Below are 17824 nucleotides of genomic sequence, written 5' to 3' on the forward strand. Positions count from 1 at the left end.
CTGCTGGCCCTATTTTCCTGTCGTGAAGTGATGTCATTTAGACAGTGATAAATAAAACAAATCTGAACTCTTTGTCCAGCTGCCTCTTTTCGCCTTGCCCTTCTGTGTATTTCTGTCTTGCTTCTTAGCAAGCTTGACAGATGTATTTTAAGAATCAGTTCTTATCCCCACAGTGCACGATATGACTGTGTGGTACAGATTCCAGTTGTGCTGACTGAGGCATTCTGATGATAGAGATAATTCTTCACTTATTAGGACACTGGAATTGAAGTTTTCTAGGGTCTCCATTGTACTATACCAGCTTATTATTTTTGTTTTGTTTTGTTTTGAAAAATTTTCTTCTGGAATATTTTACTGAAGATTTAAGTAAATCAGATGTGCTACATCAGCTATTCCCTCATCTGCAAAAGTAAGCACTACACAGGTCTATCCAAACAATGGCAAAGAATCCAATGTCTGGTATGTGCTGAGCATGCACTGCAACAGAGGAAAACTTCTCTCTACTTCCAGTGTATAACTTAACAATAAATAAAAAATGGTGTTGACTCTTTTAACATCTGCTAGCTGTAGAGTTGGTCTAATTGTAAAAAAACTGATTGATAGAGCTATCGTGTTTGTTCCAGGGTTATTGGGTTAAGATATTTGTTAAATAGAAATGAATGAGGGTTTTTTTATAAAAATATGATTCATAAAAGTACTATTGGTAGCACAAACAATACCACATGCAAAACTATTACTACTGGTTAATCTGTTTAGACACTTCACTACTCCCACGAAACTGCCCTTTTGGATGAGGTTCTCTCCTCCATTTTGCTCAGACAGCTCTTGAAGAGTCTTTCTAAACTAACTACAGAGAGCCTGCACAACTGCCTATGAACTGCATAACTTTAAGGTTGCTGAAGTCAGGTGAGATGAATCCCACCCAATGTCACTGTTCCTCCACGTTGAGTAATGTGATGCCCAAGAGGTGCCCTAGCCAAGCTGATAGGGTACAGACAGAGCCTAAAAAATTAGTGTTTACATAGTATTTTTATAATCTTAAAGCCTCCACTTCCATTTTACCTTGATAGTGTTGCCTTACCCATCCTTACACATTCTATATTTCTTCAGAGCTTACTAGATTCTTCTAATTAGTGTAAAACCCAACACATCCCCAGGTTCATAATCCCACACCTATTGCTGGGCCGCTGTAGAGTAACTTGTAGCAGAACAGTGGTTGGGTTGCAGACTCACAGCTTTATTTCTGTATGAAATCATAGATTTAGAAGAAATGTTTGACCTGTTTGAGTCACTGGGATGGGCAGTAGGGAGGCTTATCCCCCGGTCCCATGTTCTGACAACATCACAGCACAAAATCTGTTGGCCATAGCTGCTTCCAAACTAGGATCACTTGCGTTTGTCTGGTTTCAAGGAAAAGTACGAGGCAACAGGTTTGTCTCTGACCTACAGGGGCCACATTAAACTTCGGCAGAGTGCCTACCTAGGCACTAAAGTGCAGAGATGATAGATGATATAACCAGTATACTCTATAGCGTATTAACAAAATCCGTGTACTTTGCAGAGTGCATGGGATAGTAGGTACAATGTTTGTACACTGTGTTCCGTGGTAGCATAACCATTAATCTTTTATCTATGACTGAAAACTTTTTCCAGCTTTAGATAACATCTGGCAACGAGTACAGCGGGAACATTGCTACACAGGCAGTCTGAGATTATCTCCAAGCTGCAGTGATGGAAGGCTGAGATAACATGTACTGTTCCTCTTGGTGTTGTTGATGCACGTATTGATTTTCAACAAGTCCCCCGAAACAATGATTTGAAACTCACAGTAATTTCAAAAATATGCTGTGTTCTGGAGGATTGTCTTTTTTTTTTTTTTTTTTTTGCAATGGCACTATATAAAGTGTATTTCTAGTCAGAGGGAGCTCAGTCTATACAATCCTTACCTTGCCAGTGTGATCAATTGCTTTCTTTAGGGTGTATATTAGGGTGTATAAAGGGACTATGAATCTTCCCAATTAATAGAATTAATAATCAGTGCTGATTAGGAAAAATAAATGCAAATGTTGACCACAAAAAATGAAAAATATGTATGTTCAAATGGTAATTGGCTGTGTAAAAGTGTATTGACTGGAAATGCTGATAATCTATGTGTAAAGCCAATAAAATTATAAAGCTAGAATAGGCAAAGGGAAGTCGAGATAGATTTTTTAGACTGTTTTAAAAGTCAGACTTGAAAAACTGTGTTTTTCATAAATAAACAGCTGTGTCACTATCTACAAAAACATCAAATAAGTTTCTGATCTTATCCTTCCCTTGCTACTTGGGAAAAATTTCCAGTGACTCCTATGTGGCTAATGCTTGAGGGAAGGCCAAAGGTACTAGTCCAAAACTTGTCAGGTGATTAGGAGTGACTGTCTGCGCCTCAGCATCCAGGGTTTCCCAGACAGACATGTGAGTGTGGCCGGGAGGACACAGGCACGGCACACATCTCCGGGCATCCCTCCGAGCTGTACGGTGCTGAAGCCCCAACCGTCCCCCTGCCACAGTAAAAGGATGCGTGCGAAGGAGCACGAGCCTGGAGAGCGATCCGTACGGCAGGGCTTTTGGGAAGGACGCCAGAGCCACCTGCGGCGCAGGAACCAGCACCAGAGACACACGTGGAGAGGCCAAACGCACATCAGATTGTTTAAACAGAGAAGTCTGCAGGCAGTTTAAATCAAACTGGACACTTGGGACATAAGCCAAAATGTTTGCGAGGCCACTTTTCCCAGTGCCTGCACGCTTTGCAGCCTCAGAGGAAAGCGAGCAGCACTCCCCGCTCAGCCCTGGCAGGATTTTGCTGGCACAGAGGATGGGCAGGACTCTGCCACCTCTCCGCATCAACGCCTGGCTGGCCTTGGGGCTGTCACCATCTCCAGCACCCCAGCTCTGGTTCATGCACCGTTTGCCGCCCTTTCTCTACCCAGCGTTTTTAACTAATTGTTTCCCGTGATATCTGAAGCACTGCATGCTTCCTTCAGGTTCAGCATCAGGGTCTGACGTTACTTTCTCTTCCATAAACATCTTTCAACAGCCTCTTTAAATGAATTATTATCACATAAATAGCTGCATCTGAATGAAGGCTGGGTATATACGCTTTACGGCGTTCATTCAAGACAAAAGGAGGCAAATAAACAAGTATACCGTCAGATAAATGTCTCAGAAAAAAAAAAACAAAAAAAAAACAGGCAAATGTATATTAATTGCACAAGTTGAAAACCCTTTGGATTTTGTAACACAGGCATTTTATTTCCAAATGTAAAAATTCTTTTTGATGTATTTTTTTAATGTGTAGTATGCATATGCTAAAATAACTGTTATTGCAATTTATCATCAGAGAGGGCTTCAAAATACTGTGATGAAACTGGAAACTGGTTCCGCCATCCTGAGAGCAACCGAACTTGGTCCAACTATACCCTGTGCAACTCTTTCACCTCTGAAAAATTGAAGGTACGCTACAGTTAAAAAGGCAGTGATTATTTGGGAATTGTTTTAGGCTGGGTTAACAGTAAGACACATAAGAGAGAGGTCAGAACAATCCTCATCTTTTAGCATTATTTGTGCTTTGTCCTCATAATTTTAGCTTATTAAAATTATTTGATGAGCGCTCAAACCTAAATATAGGTTTCCTACGGGGTGGATAATTTAGTAGCAATTCATGTAACAAGTTTTGCACTATTTTTCAAATGCATTTTTTAATTCCTATGATTTTCCCTGATTGTCCTACAGTTATAAAGTGATCCTTTAGAATTTCAATTTTGCTTTCTGTAACAAGTGTCTTCCAAGCTGTTGATGTCTTCTCTGCAGGGCTAGAAATATTAAAGTAAGTTAAAATTATTTTTTTAAGCACAGAATATCACACTGTACTCTACTCCCTTTGAAAAGAAATATTTACGAAGGTACCGGTAATCCAGAAAATCCTACAAACCTGAATACATTTAACTTTAACAGTTTGACTGAAGTCATTGAGACTATTTAAAATAATGAATTAAGCATTTGCATCAATATTTCCAAAATCAAGTTGCTACGCTGAAAGAAGAGAGCTAAATATAAAAGCACCAAAAGAAACAAGGAGAGGGAAATCTGAGAAAGCTTAGAAAAAATTAAGTTAGGGAAGCTCATGAAAATAAATATTTCTCAAATATGAGTGGGGCTCCAGGAAAATCTGATTACAGATTTGTGACAGAATAATTTGTGACTATTTGGAATTGTGGAAGGAAAAGAGTCAAAAAGTGATTTGATTTGGGGTTTGTGTTGGAGGATCTCTTTTTATGCAGCCGAAAAGCAGTTTGTGGTTATATTTAGTAATGATCCAACCCAAAGGGCCTTGGAAAAGTCTGCTGGACTAGGCAGGAGGTGAATTCTAAAAATTTTTGCAGCATGAGGAACCATCGTGGTAAAATAGAACTCACCTATGTGACAAAGAGAGAATAATAATAATAGTCTGAGCTCACAGAGGCATTAAATGGAAGCACCGTAAAAATATAATTTTTCCAGATGTTGGCCCACGTAGGGAGGCAAAAAATGTAGTTCTGTTACCTATTATCCATGGCTTCCAGAGGAACAGTTTTGAACATCATTCAAGCAAAGTGCAGATAGAACACAAAGGAAAATTATACGTACATCAAGGTTCTTCTGAAACAAAAAATAATGGAAAATGCAAAAAGAATCTATCTTTACAGAAATGCCAAGTTTGACCTTTAATCCAAGTCTTCAAAAACAAGAGTATGCTTCATTTGTAGACTGTTTCCATGTACCTATGGATAATATAATGAACTGAGTAGGAGGTATTCCTATTAGACAATTCTCTTTCTTCAAGTGAAGAAGTCTAGGGGGACAAAAAAGAACATTCAAATGTTTATTTTAGAAGTTTTCTAAGCCCAGGGTGAAAAAAATCTGCATAAGCTAAAAATTTGGTGAGTCACCGTGTTGTAAGTCCTATATGTCAGAAGGGACATCACAGATTGCCATTTCAAAGAGTGCAGAAATTAATAAAATAGTTCATTATTTGTTTGAAGTTAACTGGAAGTACTATATTTCTGAGACAGTTCACTAAAAAAAACATATTGCAGATAGTTCTTACAAATGCAGCGATAGACCATATGCTTTGTTAGCTGACGGTTCAGTCCGTTCTGATCTTTGTTGTTATATTTGGAAAGCTTTTTTGAGCAGCTACCATAGTAAGTTTACATGGAGTAATCAAAAATGCTAATTTCTGAGTCTCAGATACGCACTTTGACTGATTTAGACTTGCACGTAGCTATCTAGAAGCCCTTCCTAATTCTAGCTGTTTCAGAGTAAGGGTTGTATACAGGATATGCAGCAAAACAACATATTTTTGAACAGTTCATCAGTAAATTAAATTCAGGCTGAAAAATTATATCAATCTAATATAGTGAAAAAACATAGCAATGACTTAGTATGGAGTGGAAGAAATGTGACATGCACACAGGTGAAAACTTCTCCCACTACTCTGTGTTCAGAAAGTTACCTCATCTTCTCTGGGCTCTGGACTTCTCTCTGAGGTTGCTGTTGCTCTCAGAAAAAGTTGTCAAGCATTTGCACTCACTAGCAATGATGTGGACATGCTTTGTGAAGGAAAACTGGGAGACCTAGGATATTTGCAGTTAATATGCATAGATTTCCACAACTCAGTGAATGATATTTACACTTACATCATGTCAGTTCTACATGGTCAGGATGGTCTAATTGTGACTTTGGTTTAAATCTGAACCAGGCCACCACCACTTAGGTTAATGAAAGCAGGAGCTGATTCCGAAGTTGTAAAATGACTGAAGAACAAACTAAATAAGAAGCTGCACACCTTTGCTAAGAGGAATGGATTTGTTTTCAAAATTTTATTCGCATTTGTTTTCAAATGAAAGTTTAAAATTACTTGGAAACACCAAAAAAAATATGAGTGGCAAAGCTTAGGGCTATAGAAAGCAATTCATCTAATCGTTGAAAAAAAGAAAATTGGTCATGCATCACAAAAGAAAAAGGAATGAAGTCGAGCTGAAAAGAAAATAAGCCCAGCAGAGGAACTAAGACCTCCTGTCTAGCCTTTTTTTCAGGACAGGCTAATACTATATTAGGGCTTTCAGAAAAGAAGGTGATGGTAAAGCCTGGCATGCCATTTAGCCTCCTGCAGTCTTCTGACAGCTGGGTGATGCTTAAGAGCTTGGCTGAGACTTTAAATGTCTCTTCGCTGAGACATTTAAATACTGCAGCATTCTGCAGCCCAAGTGCTGTCCTGCGATTTTGTTTCACTATTGGCATACAAAATATGGATAGGCCTGTCTCAGATTTCACTGATATTAGTCAAAGTGAAAGCCCAGTTGTCTCTTCATGCATACTGGCTTCACAGCATTGTAAGACCATATAGGTGCCTGATAACGAGGTTCACACCAGCGTGAAACAGAATTTGTCTCAGGGTGAGTTGTTCTAGTGTGGCGGGAGCTGAGGATAGGTTTCAACTCATCTGCTGCTTTCATGACTCTGTAGGCCTTAATCATAAGCCCACTCCAACTTCTCTTCTCCAAAGGGGAGAATCCCAGCGTTTGTACCCACTTGTCATAATACAGCTACTCTACCTCAGTTATTTTAGTTGCCTTCTTTGCACCTTTCCTAGCTCTGCCATGTCCATAAGGCGTGGAGACTGGAAACACACATGCATTTAAGATGTGCAGTGTAAATTTTAAACAGAGGCACAGTGATGTTCTACCCCCAGTCCCTTTCCTGGTGATATCCAACATTTTGTTGACTTTTTGGCTGTCGTTACACAGTAAGCAAATGATTCAGAGAACTGCCCAGGATGACTCCAAGATCTCCTTCCTGGGTTTGATTTCCAGTTCTGAGTTCAGCATTGTGTAGACAGGGTTTAGATTGTTTGTCCCTAGGTGTATCACCCCACTTTTTTCTGTATTAAAGCTCATATGGCATCTTCTTGTCCCTTCAGTTATGTGAGGCCCTTCTGGAGTCCTTCACTATTATCTGAAAGACCTAAGTATCACGTGGAAACTTAGAGATTTTGCTGCATCAGGTCACTGATGAATATGTTGAATAAAAAGCAAGCCCCAGTACCAGTCCCGAGGGCACCTAACCACGGACTCATCTCCAAAAGTGACCATTAAGCTTTTGCTCCCTGTTGTTTCGGCTGCTTTCAAACTGTAAAAGCTTTATACCAATCCTATGGCAACCTATTTTCTTTAATTTTTTTTTTTTGCTTGTGGGGCAATTTGTCATAGGCTTTTTGAAAATCCTAATGTATTATGTCTGCGGTGCTCTCCTAGAGCTCGGGAAAGTTAGTGATGCATAGTGAGAGCAGGGATCTTGCCAGTTACTTCAGTGCAGCAGAAACAGATCAACTCATGTAAGAAACACTTATCTCATCTTTAGACCGTGAGTCACGCTATTTAATAGATTGCTGATATTTAAAGTGTATTGAAAAAGAACCTTTGAAAGAAAAGAAATACAAAATGGGAGGTTTATTTTGTAGATTTTTCCTCAATGAGAAAAAAAAATGGAGTGCCTGCAAATTGTTCATGTTTGCCTTTTCTTTTTGTTAAATTGCAGATGGCGTTCATACTTTATTATATGGCGATCGTTGGCCATGCTTTGTCTATAACATCCCTGTTGATTTCCTTGGCAATTTTCTTCTATTTCAAGTAAGTGTTTCTTACAGACACTCTCTCTTCTTTCCCTGAGGGATCTCGAGTGGTAACCAAAGAAAAGCTTGGAAAGGGACATGGCAGTGTGAAACAGCTCTTTTGAGTCCCTTTTTATATAACCCTGGTTAAAAAGTCTCAGCACAGGGTCCTCTCACTAATGGGACATCTCCCAGCGGTGTGTAGCCAAGATGATGCTGTTAGATTTCTCAAGACTGGTGTAAAAGTGGAGGCCCATAGGGAAATGGTGTAACTGGGGATGCGGTAAGGCCCTTCATTTACCAGTTGCCTGTTGTTCTTTGAAGGGCACATCCAGCCCCTGGCAGGTGCAGGAACTGCAAAGAGCAGTGGCTCAGAGCACCCAGCTCCTGAAGAACAGGAATACCTTCATCCTATGCTGAAGGACTGAGCTATTGACTTGAGTGAGTGCTTACAGGAGTCAGCACTAAGCGTGAATCCAACACTAGCATGTAGCCTGTCATCATCATTAAAAGGAAAAACAGTGATATGTTGTATCAGAACTTTAAGGGAGACTAAATTGATATTCACTGAAAGCATTGTAGCTACTCTATGGCAACTTAACTAAAGCATTTAAATCTTGTCCTTTAGTGAACCTGTCTGCACGCTATTTATTGTAATATGACTGCAGTGAAGGAGCAGAGGGAGCTCAGGTTTGACGTCAGACATGTAGTCACAGCTTTAGTCGCAATCAGTAGTGAAGGGCTGTCTGCGAACAGCCTTTGGTTTTCAGCTGAGGGAAATAGTCAGGACTAGAAGACATCAAAGGCGCTGGGGAAAATATTCAAGAATAAAAAATAAAGATCCTGAGCTATTGTACATCCAGAACTATGGTGACTTGCATAAGCTATATTCTTCTAGCTCTTAAACAATCTTTTTAAGGTATTTCACTTTCATAAAATTACTGTAAACTACAAACTTCCCCGACTGACAGCACGCTCAGAATTCAGGGTTGTGATGTCCCTTCACAGATACTTTGATGAAACAGAATGATATATCCAGTATAATGACCCAAACGGGATGGTATCTTACTGATTTCAGCAAAGGTGCATCAGTTACTTGTAATCAGACAGCCAGACCATCAGTTCATGACCGGATAGGGAAATGGTCACCATCAGTAGAGTATACCTGGAGATAGCTGCGAGGTAATCTAAAAGGCCAGGTAAAGTTTTCCAACCTTATCTGCATAAAGGTTTCTAAGGATACAAATGAGTATTCCCCACACTGCAGACTGGGAAACAAAGTAAGAGTAATATAAGAAACAATTACAAATGTTTCTGAATAAATAACACACATAGTTACAACCTAACGGACTTTTATTGCCAAAAAACTTACCTCATTCAAGAATACAGAAAAACACCAAACTCTTCAAAGAATGCAGTGTTCTTTGAGCGGTCAAGAACACAAGGAAAATGGAACACAAAAAAATCTTTTTTTCTTCACAAGCTTCTTTACAGTGTTTAAGAAAGAATAATTGCACAATAATGGCAACCTGTAGTAATTAAAAGTCCATCACTGTTGTCATTGTAAGAGTATACTGTTTCAAGATTGTAATTTAGCCTGCAAGAAATTATTTCGAGCTAAAATTATTCTAGAACACAAATAGGTCTGTGTGAGAGTATTAGTAAGCTTCTTTCTACATGAATGTCAACAGATTTGAACCCTTGACAAGCATCCACAATATATTTTTTTGTTTCTTTATCATCATCCTCATAGAAAGATAAATCATATTATTTTGCTTATTCATTAATCAGTTTCTGCAGCTCAAAGACATATTTTCAATCCAGAAGTGTAGAATACTTGTAGGGATTAATTGTGTTTTCAATAGGCAGATACAGAGCATGACTTTTGTATACAGGACAGAATTTATCATTTGTTTTTATTTGGTTGATGTTTCTAGAAAAATGAAAGCCAAAAATAAGCCCAACTCAAATTTAACAAATACATTAAATTCACTTTTACAGATCTTAGCAACCAAAATAGTAACTATGAATTATGAGCAAGTTCTGAATTAATACCTTCCCACTCATGCCAAATGATGAATGCGTATATGCCTTATTTTCAAAACAACCAGGTTTCATTCTTCATAGAATCTTTATTTTCCAAAGCAGTTTTCACACTGAAATTTCCAAGTCTAAAAATGGAAAATTTGTTCATATTTTCTATTCCTTTATCTTTAAGCCTTAACTTAAAAAAAAAGGTATTTCTGTAAACATTCAGCTATTCCTTTTTGTCACCTGTAAGGCCAAGGAATTGTAATGAAGTACACCCAGTGCATTTTCTATCATGACAGTTTAGTTTTAAACATTTACTATGACTCTTTTAGTACAGAATTTTTATGTGTCTAAACTAACTGGTATTTGTTAAGTGTCATGAAATGGCTAGATTTAATGTTTTGCAGCATAAGTGAAAAACTTCAATGCAATGCAACAAACTTTACATGCTGGGTTGTGAGATGTCATCAACTTCATTATCTGAATTTCTGAGGTGTGGTTTTTGCCCACAAATACACTTATGAAGATTTTTAGAATCCATTAGTACATAGCAAACACAAAATTCCAGCTTACACATGCATAGTAATTGCATAAATTTGGGGATAAAAAGAACCTCTTGCCAAACCCCCACCTCTAGTACACAAGGGGTGGTTGTCCTGCTCTAAAAATCTTCAGTGGGAGGTGCTTCACAAAACTCCAGATACGTTGTGCCAGTGTTCAAATCAGTTCTAGCCTCAGACCCCCTGTATTATTTAATCTAAATCTTACATGAGGCACCTTAGCCTATTTCTGATCCCAGTTTTGATCTATATGTACTACATATCTAAGGATACATTCAGGTTGTGTGCCTTCTAATAGTAATTTTCTTAGTAACATTATGCAAAGCTTCTTCCTGGTTCCTTCATCTGCTGCAGGTCACTGGAAAGGTGCAATGTGGTTGAGGGTGTCCGTATAGGCTGGAAAAGGATGTGCTTAGTGAATTGAAGAAGCTGGCATAAACCTTAGGGCTATACAGTTAAATGTCTGTGCCTCAGCTGTCAGACAGGAAGGGCAGTAAAAGAACGAACTCGCAACATCACCACCACCAACACTGAGTCTAGGAAACAAAGGAAAATGAAATGGTTGGACTTTGTATAATCTAGACTCTGTAAGATTACAAGCTCAAAATAGGTTGGATCCAAAATACAGGTTGTGAATTCTGCTAATTTCCAGAGAGGCAGTTTGATGAGTGACTGTGATAATGTGCAGTAATCAGACACAGAGATAGCTAGAAACTCTGCCCAATAAAATGATGAATTCCCTTCCCATCTATGTAAAGATAAAGAGCACAAAACCACAGCCACAGTAATGCTTTGAGAAAACTGGGAAGATGCAATTTAATTTAATGCACTGGGATGGTGCAATTTAATCTGATTTGGAATCCTATACCCAGGCTTCAGAGTTCTTTGGGACAGTAAAGACAGGATCTGGTTAAATTTGCTACCAAAATGGACCAAGAAGGTGATTCCTTGCGGCGAGTGAAGCAGGATCAGGCTGTCTGACTCACTCTTATCTCTGAGTCATGGACAACGCGCGATCCTGACAGGTCCCAGGCCGCGCTGAAAGACTCATCTTTGCAGCAGCCTTCCAGTCAGTAACACACCTCCTCCTCTCTTTCCTCCTCCACTTCTCCTTCCCCTTCCATGACTAATCCATGACACAAAGGTTGCAGGAAGAAGTAGAGAAAGGAATTAAAACAAAGCGCTGCAAAATGTGAGGCCAAAGAGGAAACCAAGCTACGATCATAAGAAAGTGAGAATAAAGCTATGTGGGAGCAGGGTTCATGTTACCTTCGGTTGTTTTCTATCATCTGGCTATGACAGCGATAAATTATTTGACCTTCAATAGCTGTCAATCAGACAGTCAGTCAGATAGCAAGAGATGGTTTCGGGGCCATATAATAGCCTTTGACCGTAGAGGCAGCAACAAACAGCTTGCAAAGGTTGCTGTTTTGCTCATATAAGTATTTCCTGGCAGAGATTTATTTTCCTTTCATTTTGGGGCATCAAGATTCATAACGACCTGGCATCACAGATGTTGCAGTACTTTCAGGAAGGAATACTGAATCAGTAGTGATGAGCATCACTAAGCAATACTAACTCATAACAGGAGACAGAGTGTTCATAAAGTAGAGTGTCTGTCCTGGTTTAACCCCAGCCAGCAACTAAACACCATGCAGCCGCTCACTCACTCCCCCCTCGTGGGATGGGGGAGAGAATTGGAAGGGTAAAAATGATAAAACTCGTGGGTTGAGGTAAAAACAGTTTATTAGGTAAAGCAAAAGCCACACATACAAGCAAAGCAAAACAGGGAATTCATTCATCGCTTCCCATCAGCAGGCAACGTTCAGCCGTCTCCAGGAATTCAGGGCTCCATCACGCGGAAGGGTTACTTGGGAAGACAAAATGCCATCACTCTGAACGTTCCCACTTCCTTCTTCTTCCCCCAGCTTTATAGGCTGAGCATGACATCATAGGGTATGGCATATCCCTTAGGTCAGTTGGGGTCAGCTGTCCCAGCTGTGTCTCCTCCTGGCTTTTAATGCCCCCCCCGGCCACTCGCTGGCAGGACGGTGTGAGGAGCAGAAAAGGCCCTGACGCTGTGTAAGCACTGCTCAGCAATAGCTAAAACATCCTGTATTAGCAATACTGGTTTCAGCACAAATAAAAAACATAGCCTAATACTAGCTACTATGAAGAAAATTAACTCTATCCCAGCCAAAACCAGCACAGTGTCTAACAGTTACATACATCATCACATTATTGCAATATTTTTATAAATGCAAACTGAGGCCCCATTATCTTATATGATAAAACACAGAATAAAAAAGGGACTTCTGGCTCCAAATCACTTCCAATTGAATTATTAAAACAGAGACATTTGTATAAAGACAGATGGGGAGTACAATAGGTCTAGATTTGCCAGAAGAATAGCTGGTATGTTGTGAATGCACCTGCAGTCTAATTGTTGCCAAAGCTTCTAAACGGAGTTGAAGAAGGATAATGAATGGAAGGATAGGTAAGGGAGAGCATAGTAGAAAGCACGAAAATAATTTGAAAACTAAACAAGTGGGTAGGAGATAGTAAAAAACTGGGTAGGTATGAAAATTGGTATTCTTGATATTCATGAATGAGAAGAAATGACAGATTCACAGCCCAGATCTATGAAGAAAATAATGCTAGAAGCTCCTTGGAAGTCAAAATATCCTAGATGCAATACAGAAGTGGAGATGGGAACTCAAAAGAAAGGGTGATTCTGGGAGTGGATAGGAGGACCTATCTCTGTCAAAGGCAATGTAGGAGACACAGGATAAATGTGACACACAGGGGAACCACAGAAAACACAGAAGACTCTGAAACTCTGAGACACAATTGGCAGAGGCATAGTGACACAAAAATCTCACAAGTTTTAGACTCAGATAACTGGCTTAGTGATGCCTTCATGCACACTGATTAATGAAGCAGAAAGATGGGGGGGGGCTGAAAAGGAGCCTTCAAAAACACCACAAAGGAATGCTTAGGAAATCAGGAAGAGGGCCAGGAAGAGAGCTAAAAGAGGTCAGGGAAGGAGAAGATTACAGATGACTGTCAAAACCAACAGAGAGGATGAATCAACTACGGGTTTTACTTTTGCTAGAATGTTCTCCTCTCGGTGTGGACTGAGTCAGGCAGGTGCTGACGCCATTTTGACAGCAAACACTGAAGGTCAAATTAAAAAGTGAGGTTGTGGAAATATACCCTTAATGATCCATGTCTTTAACATGAAAGCTGGAGTCAAGGAAAAAAGGTGGGGAGTACTGAGAGGAAATTAGGAGAGCAATGCAGCAGTAAAACTAAGAGAGGAAGGCAGGCAGGAAGAGGAGCTTGGATAGCAGATGAAAGCAACATGCAGTGAAGGATAGTCCAATTTAATAGAGGAGTCAGACTGGCAAAAGTCAAACACAGCAGTGAGGAAGGGCAGGGAGGCACATGTTACTGGAAGAGATTATCACAAAAGATTGTCTCTGTGTACCAGTAGCCATGTAGAGAGGCAGCTGGAGAGACAAGGGTCTGCATCTTTGGGGCTAGGAGCTGAAGAGAATGCTCTAAGTAACAGGGAAATTTTTATTTCTTGGTAACAGTATTGGCTTCACACCAATCCTGTTCCCCGGACTGCCAGAGAAAGACAGAGGGAGATGGGCACATGATAATGTCCCAAGAAAAGGGGGGTCAGTAGCATAGGTAAAGTATAGTGATGGAGAATACAGAGAAAGTAAGAACCAGGACTGGATAAATACGACCAGAGCTGAGGAGCAGAAAAGGAATATTAAACTAGATTTGTGATGGGAGAAATACAGATGGGTTGAGCACAAGAACACAGTGTAGGAAAAGTGGCTCTGAAGAATGGCCTGTTTTGCCCAATATGCTGTCCTACAGTGGATCAAACTGAAAGTGCGCTTAGCCCCATATCTGGTGCTCAGTGGTTGCCAATAGCCAATGCTAAAGGAAGAATATAAAATCAGGGCAAGTGTAAAGAGATACTCTCATTCCTAGCCCCCAGGACCTGCATCTCATAGACATCCTGAACCAAAGAAGGTGTCTTGGTCAACAAAGGTGATGAGGTGTCTTGGTCAACAAAGGTGATGAGGATTTCAGGGTGATGATGACTATAACCAGAAAGACGAACTCAAGCTAAAGGAAGAATTCCATCAAATGACTCAGAAAGTAGGTGTAAGGAGAGCTAAGAATACGTGGCAGGTGACCAAGGAGCTAAAAAAGGAAAATCAATAAATAAACAAACAAGCAAAATAAGCAGAAATTAGTTCAGATGGTTAGATTAACTCTCTGTTTTTAAAGAAAATACATTCTGCGTTAACGTCCACACACAGAGCATCAGAAAGTCACAGCCTATGCTCCATTCCAGACTGCCAAAGACTCCTAGTGCTGAGGGGGAGGCATACCTGAGTGAGACAGCGGTACTTGCTCTTTAGCTATTTTTTTCCTACCGGTTTTGCCTGCTTGCTCTCAATGATCACTGAATACAGACATCTCAGCATTATCTAACAACTCCATAATTGCCTTTCTGCAATCACCTCCTGCCAGCCCCGGTCTGTGCTCCGGGGCATGGAGCACTGCAGGGTGTTGCCCTCTGCGTCAGGGGTAGCCAAGGAGGTGGCATGAGGACTTCGGCATGAATTAGACAGTTTAGGTCTGAAACTGCACTCATGATTTGGTTACACAAGAATTCTATGAACTTCTCTTGTGAAATTCTGATACCCACAATAGCAGAAATCCTGCCCTCCTCAAAATCAGTCATTCAGAGAAGACTGCTGCTGCTCCTGAGCAGGAAAACAACTTCTTGTGCTTTGGGATCTCATCTGGAGTGAGAAACATGCAGGATACCAGCCCAAATCCCCCTGTAATTTAAGGGGATTCCTGCCCGAGGTTCCCATCCTGTCTCACAACTAATTCCTAAAGTAGTAAATAATTTTCATCTGAATATTTGAGAAATTGAGTCTCCAGGGAACTGTTACTTATAAATCAGTATTTCTGATGTTCATTACTTGTATCATGCGCATCTAATAATTCTCAGGGTTCTGCTTCACCATTTAATATCTCGATTACCGTGAAATAAAGAAAGGCATCAAGGGCTGAGAATGTAGCTGGATGGCTCTTTACAACATGGTCTAAAAAGCATGTGGTGATAAACAGGTGTAAAAACAAAACCAAAAATTTGTCAGAGGTTATGGTTGCAATGCAAAGCATGTATTTTCCGATTATGCCTCGCCAAAAGGCATTCTTGAGAGACAGTTGCCAGAAAGAGCTTGTTAAAGTGACATCAGAAGAAAAATACTGATTTATGACCTGTGCTACATATTTTTCAGGAGCCTCAGCTGTCAAAGGATAACTCTGCATAAGAATTTGTTTTTTTCTTACGTGCTGAACTCCGTGTTTACAATTGCCCACCTCATTGCTGTTGTGCCTAACCCGGGCCTTGTAAAAAGGGATCCTGTAAGTACTGCATGACTCCTCTCCATCTTAACACCCGAGTAAAATTACTACAGCCCCGCTGAAACGAGGCATTCCCATCCACCAGTTAATGACAGCCATCTGGTAAAACGTGCAGCACAGAGGGTGCGGATTCTGAGAATTCCACTCAACCTTGCTCAGATCTTTCACTGAGCAGTAAAAATCTTTGAATCTGGTACAAGAGGGAGAAGCCTTAGACTTCCTCCAACCAGTCTGTCCATATGAACGTGTGTTAGATCCCCACCGGCCTCAGCACTAACCACATGACATTCCCCAACAAAGCCCCCAAAGGGACGGATGCCCTCGGTGGCCACCTGTCCTTTCTCAAAGACACACACACAGGCTGGGGAGGGACAGGGATGGAGAGGGATATGGCTTTTTTCAGAATCCCCCCCAAAAGATCTGTTTGCTGCATTTTTCTTTCTTCTTGGGAGGTGGTAAATCAAAGCAAACGCTTGCTTCGTTGCTCTTAGATAGTGATACAAATTGTGCCAGCCCCTCAGCTGATAAATATGTGTGGCAGATCTCAGTCACCCAGCTCTCATCTTGCTCTCTAACAGAGCAATCGCAATGTGCTCACCGTCATTACAGCAGCCCTGGCTGATGTGAAATTAACGCAAGCCTGGGAATCGCTCAAGTTATGTCACAACACTGATCAGCTTGTCTTCTAATAAGATCGTTCAGTTACGGTTCAACCATTTATCCACTTCTAATTTTGTGAAAGCAATTGAACATTAACACTTGGTATTATCTGATCACGTGTGTGTCTCTCAAATGCGTGCTGGTTAAGTAAGCTAATTAAAGCTTGCTGGTTAAGTAAGTTAATTAAAGAAGAAAATATATACACTAAAGAAAACATCACCAGTCACAGGGACCATCTGGAGATTAAAAAATAGAAGAGCAGAAGAATAATTAAAAAAATCACACGTTTTGTTTCTCTTTACTGCATAGCATCATGCATACGTAGCCTGTGCGAGAGATGCAGTGAAAATACACTCGATATTTGAAGATGAAAAGCTGGCAGATTATATCAGGCACCTAAATTGAAGTAAGATCATTACCTCAGGGTTAAGAATGATACTTCCTGACAGCAGCAGTAAATTATCTGAAGTGAAATGCTTTAAACTAAAAGTTGAGGCTGCAGCAAGGACTCTCACACTCTAAGATTTCATTAAAAAAACTGTATCTAGTGCCTTTGGGCTCGATCTTCATTTGAAGTGAAATCTTGACCCCAGTGAAGTCAATGACAAAGCTCTCAGAGGCTTCGGTAGGGCCACGTAGCCACAGGACAGGTACCAGCACGCTGAGCATCACCCGATGAAACCCCCAAGCTCTGTTGCTAGGGCAACAGACAGTATAGAAATGACATAAGTGGTTACCTTTAGAAGCCATGGAGCCCCAGAGCAGTGCGGAGGTTCATGTATGCAGTCGGCTTTCAGGTCTTTAGCCGGAATATGAAGAGGACCCTTAGTGCTGAATACAGTCATGGAAGTCACCCAAGCTGTGTCCTTCCACTGACGTTGCTGAAGATAGCTGTGTTAGCAAACCTGGCCTCAGCTAGTTAGCTAAGCACATGCTTTGATGAACAAAGCCCTGATTTTGCACTTTCTTCTTCCAAACCAAATTTGCCTGTCTTTGACTCAGCAGTGAACTGCTGCCTAGAGGGGAGGTACATAACTTGGGGCCAGAAGACCGGGGTCTCCTATTTTTGATCTGTAGTCAAGTACAGCATGAGGGTACACACACTGATGTATCTTGCCTCATGTTCTAGATTTCCTCTCCTAAAAACAAGATCAGAAAAAAAAGGGGTGGGGTGACCTGTGAATATGCTTGAAGTCTCCCAACATTACTAAAAAGTGTATTTTTTATTTTAGTAACATACTAAACTTATAAATACATGGTTCGGAAAAGAAAATGAAGAACCAGTGGCGAGTTTTTAACACGTGATGAAATTACAGATAGTTTCCATATGAGTATATGAAGACTTAAAGTATTTATGTTAAAAATGTACTTATTCCACCAGGTAGATTCCCATAATATTTTTATTTTAATGCCG

General features: G+C 40.3%; 1 protein-coding gene across 1 annotated transcript in view; it reads left to right on the forward strand.

Moving 5' to 3' along the window:
- Positions 1–17824, forward strand: part of CALCR (calcitonin receptor) — a 66217-nt gene that overhangs the window by 9810 nt on the left and 38583 nt on the right. Inside the window, exons 3-5 of the mRNA XM_009895353.1 lie at positions 3380–3492; positions 7618–7709; positions 15624–15750. Of these exons, the coding sequence (XP_009893655.1) occupies positions 3380–3492; positions 7618–7709; positions 15624–15750 (332 nt within the window). The remainder of the gene's footprint in view (positions 1–3379; positions 3493–7617; positions 7710–15623; positions 15751–17824) is intronic.

Source organism: Charadrius vociferus, unplaced genomic scaffold (genome assembly GCF_000708025.1).
Source record: "Charadrius vociferus isolate BGI_N301 unplaced genomic scaffold, ASM70802v2 scaffold31, whole genome shotgun sequence".
NCBI classification, from domain to species: Eukaryota; Metazoa; Chordata; class Aves; order Charadriiformes; family Charadriidae; genus Charadrius; species Charadrius vociferus.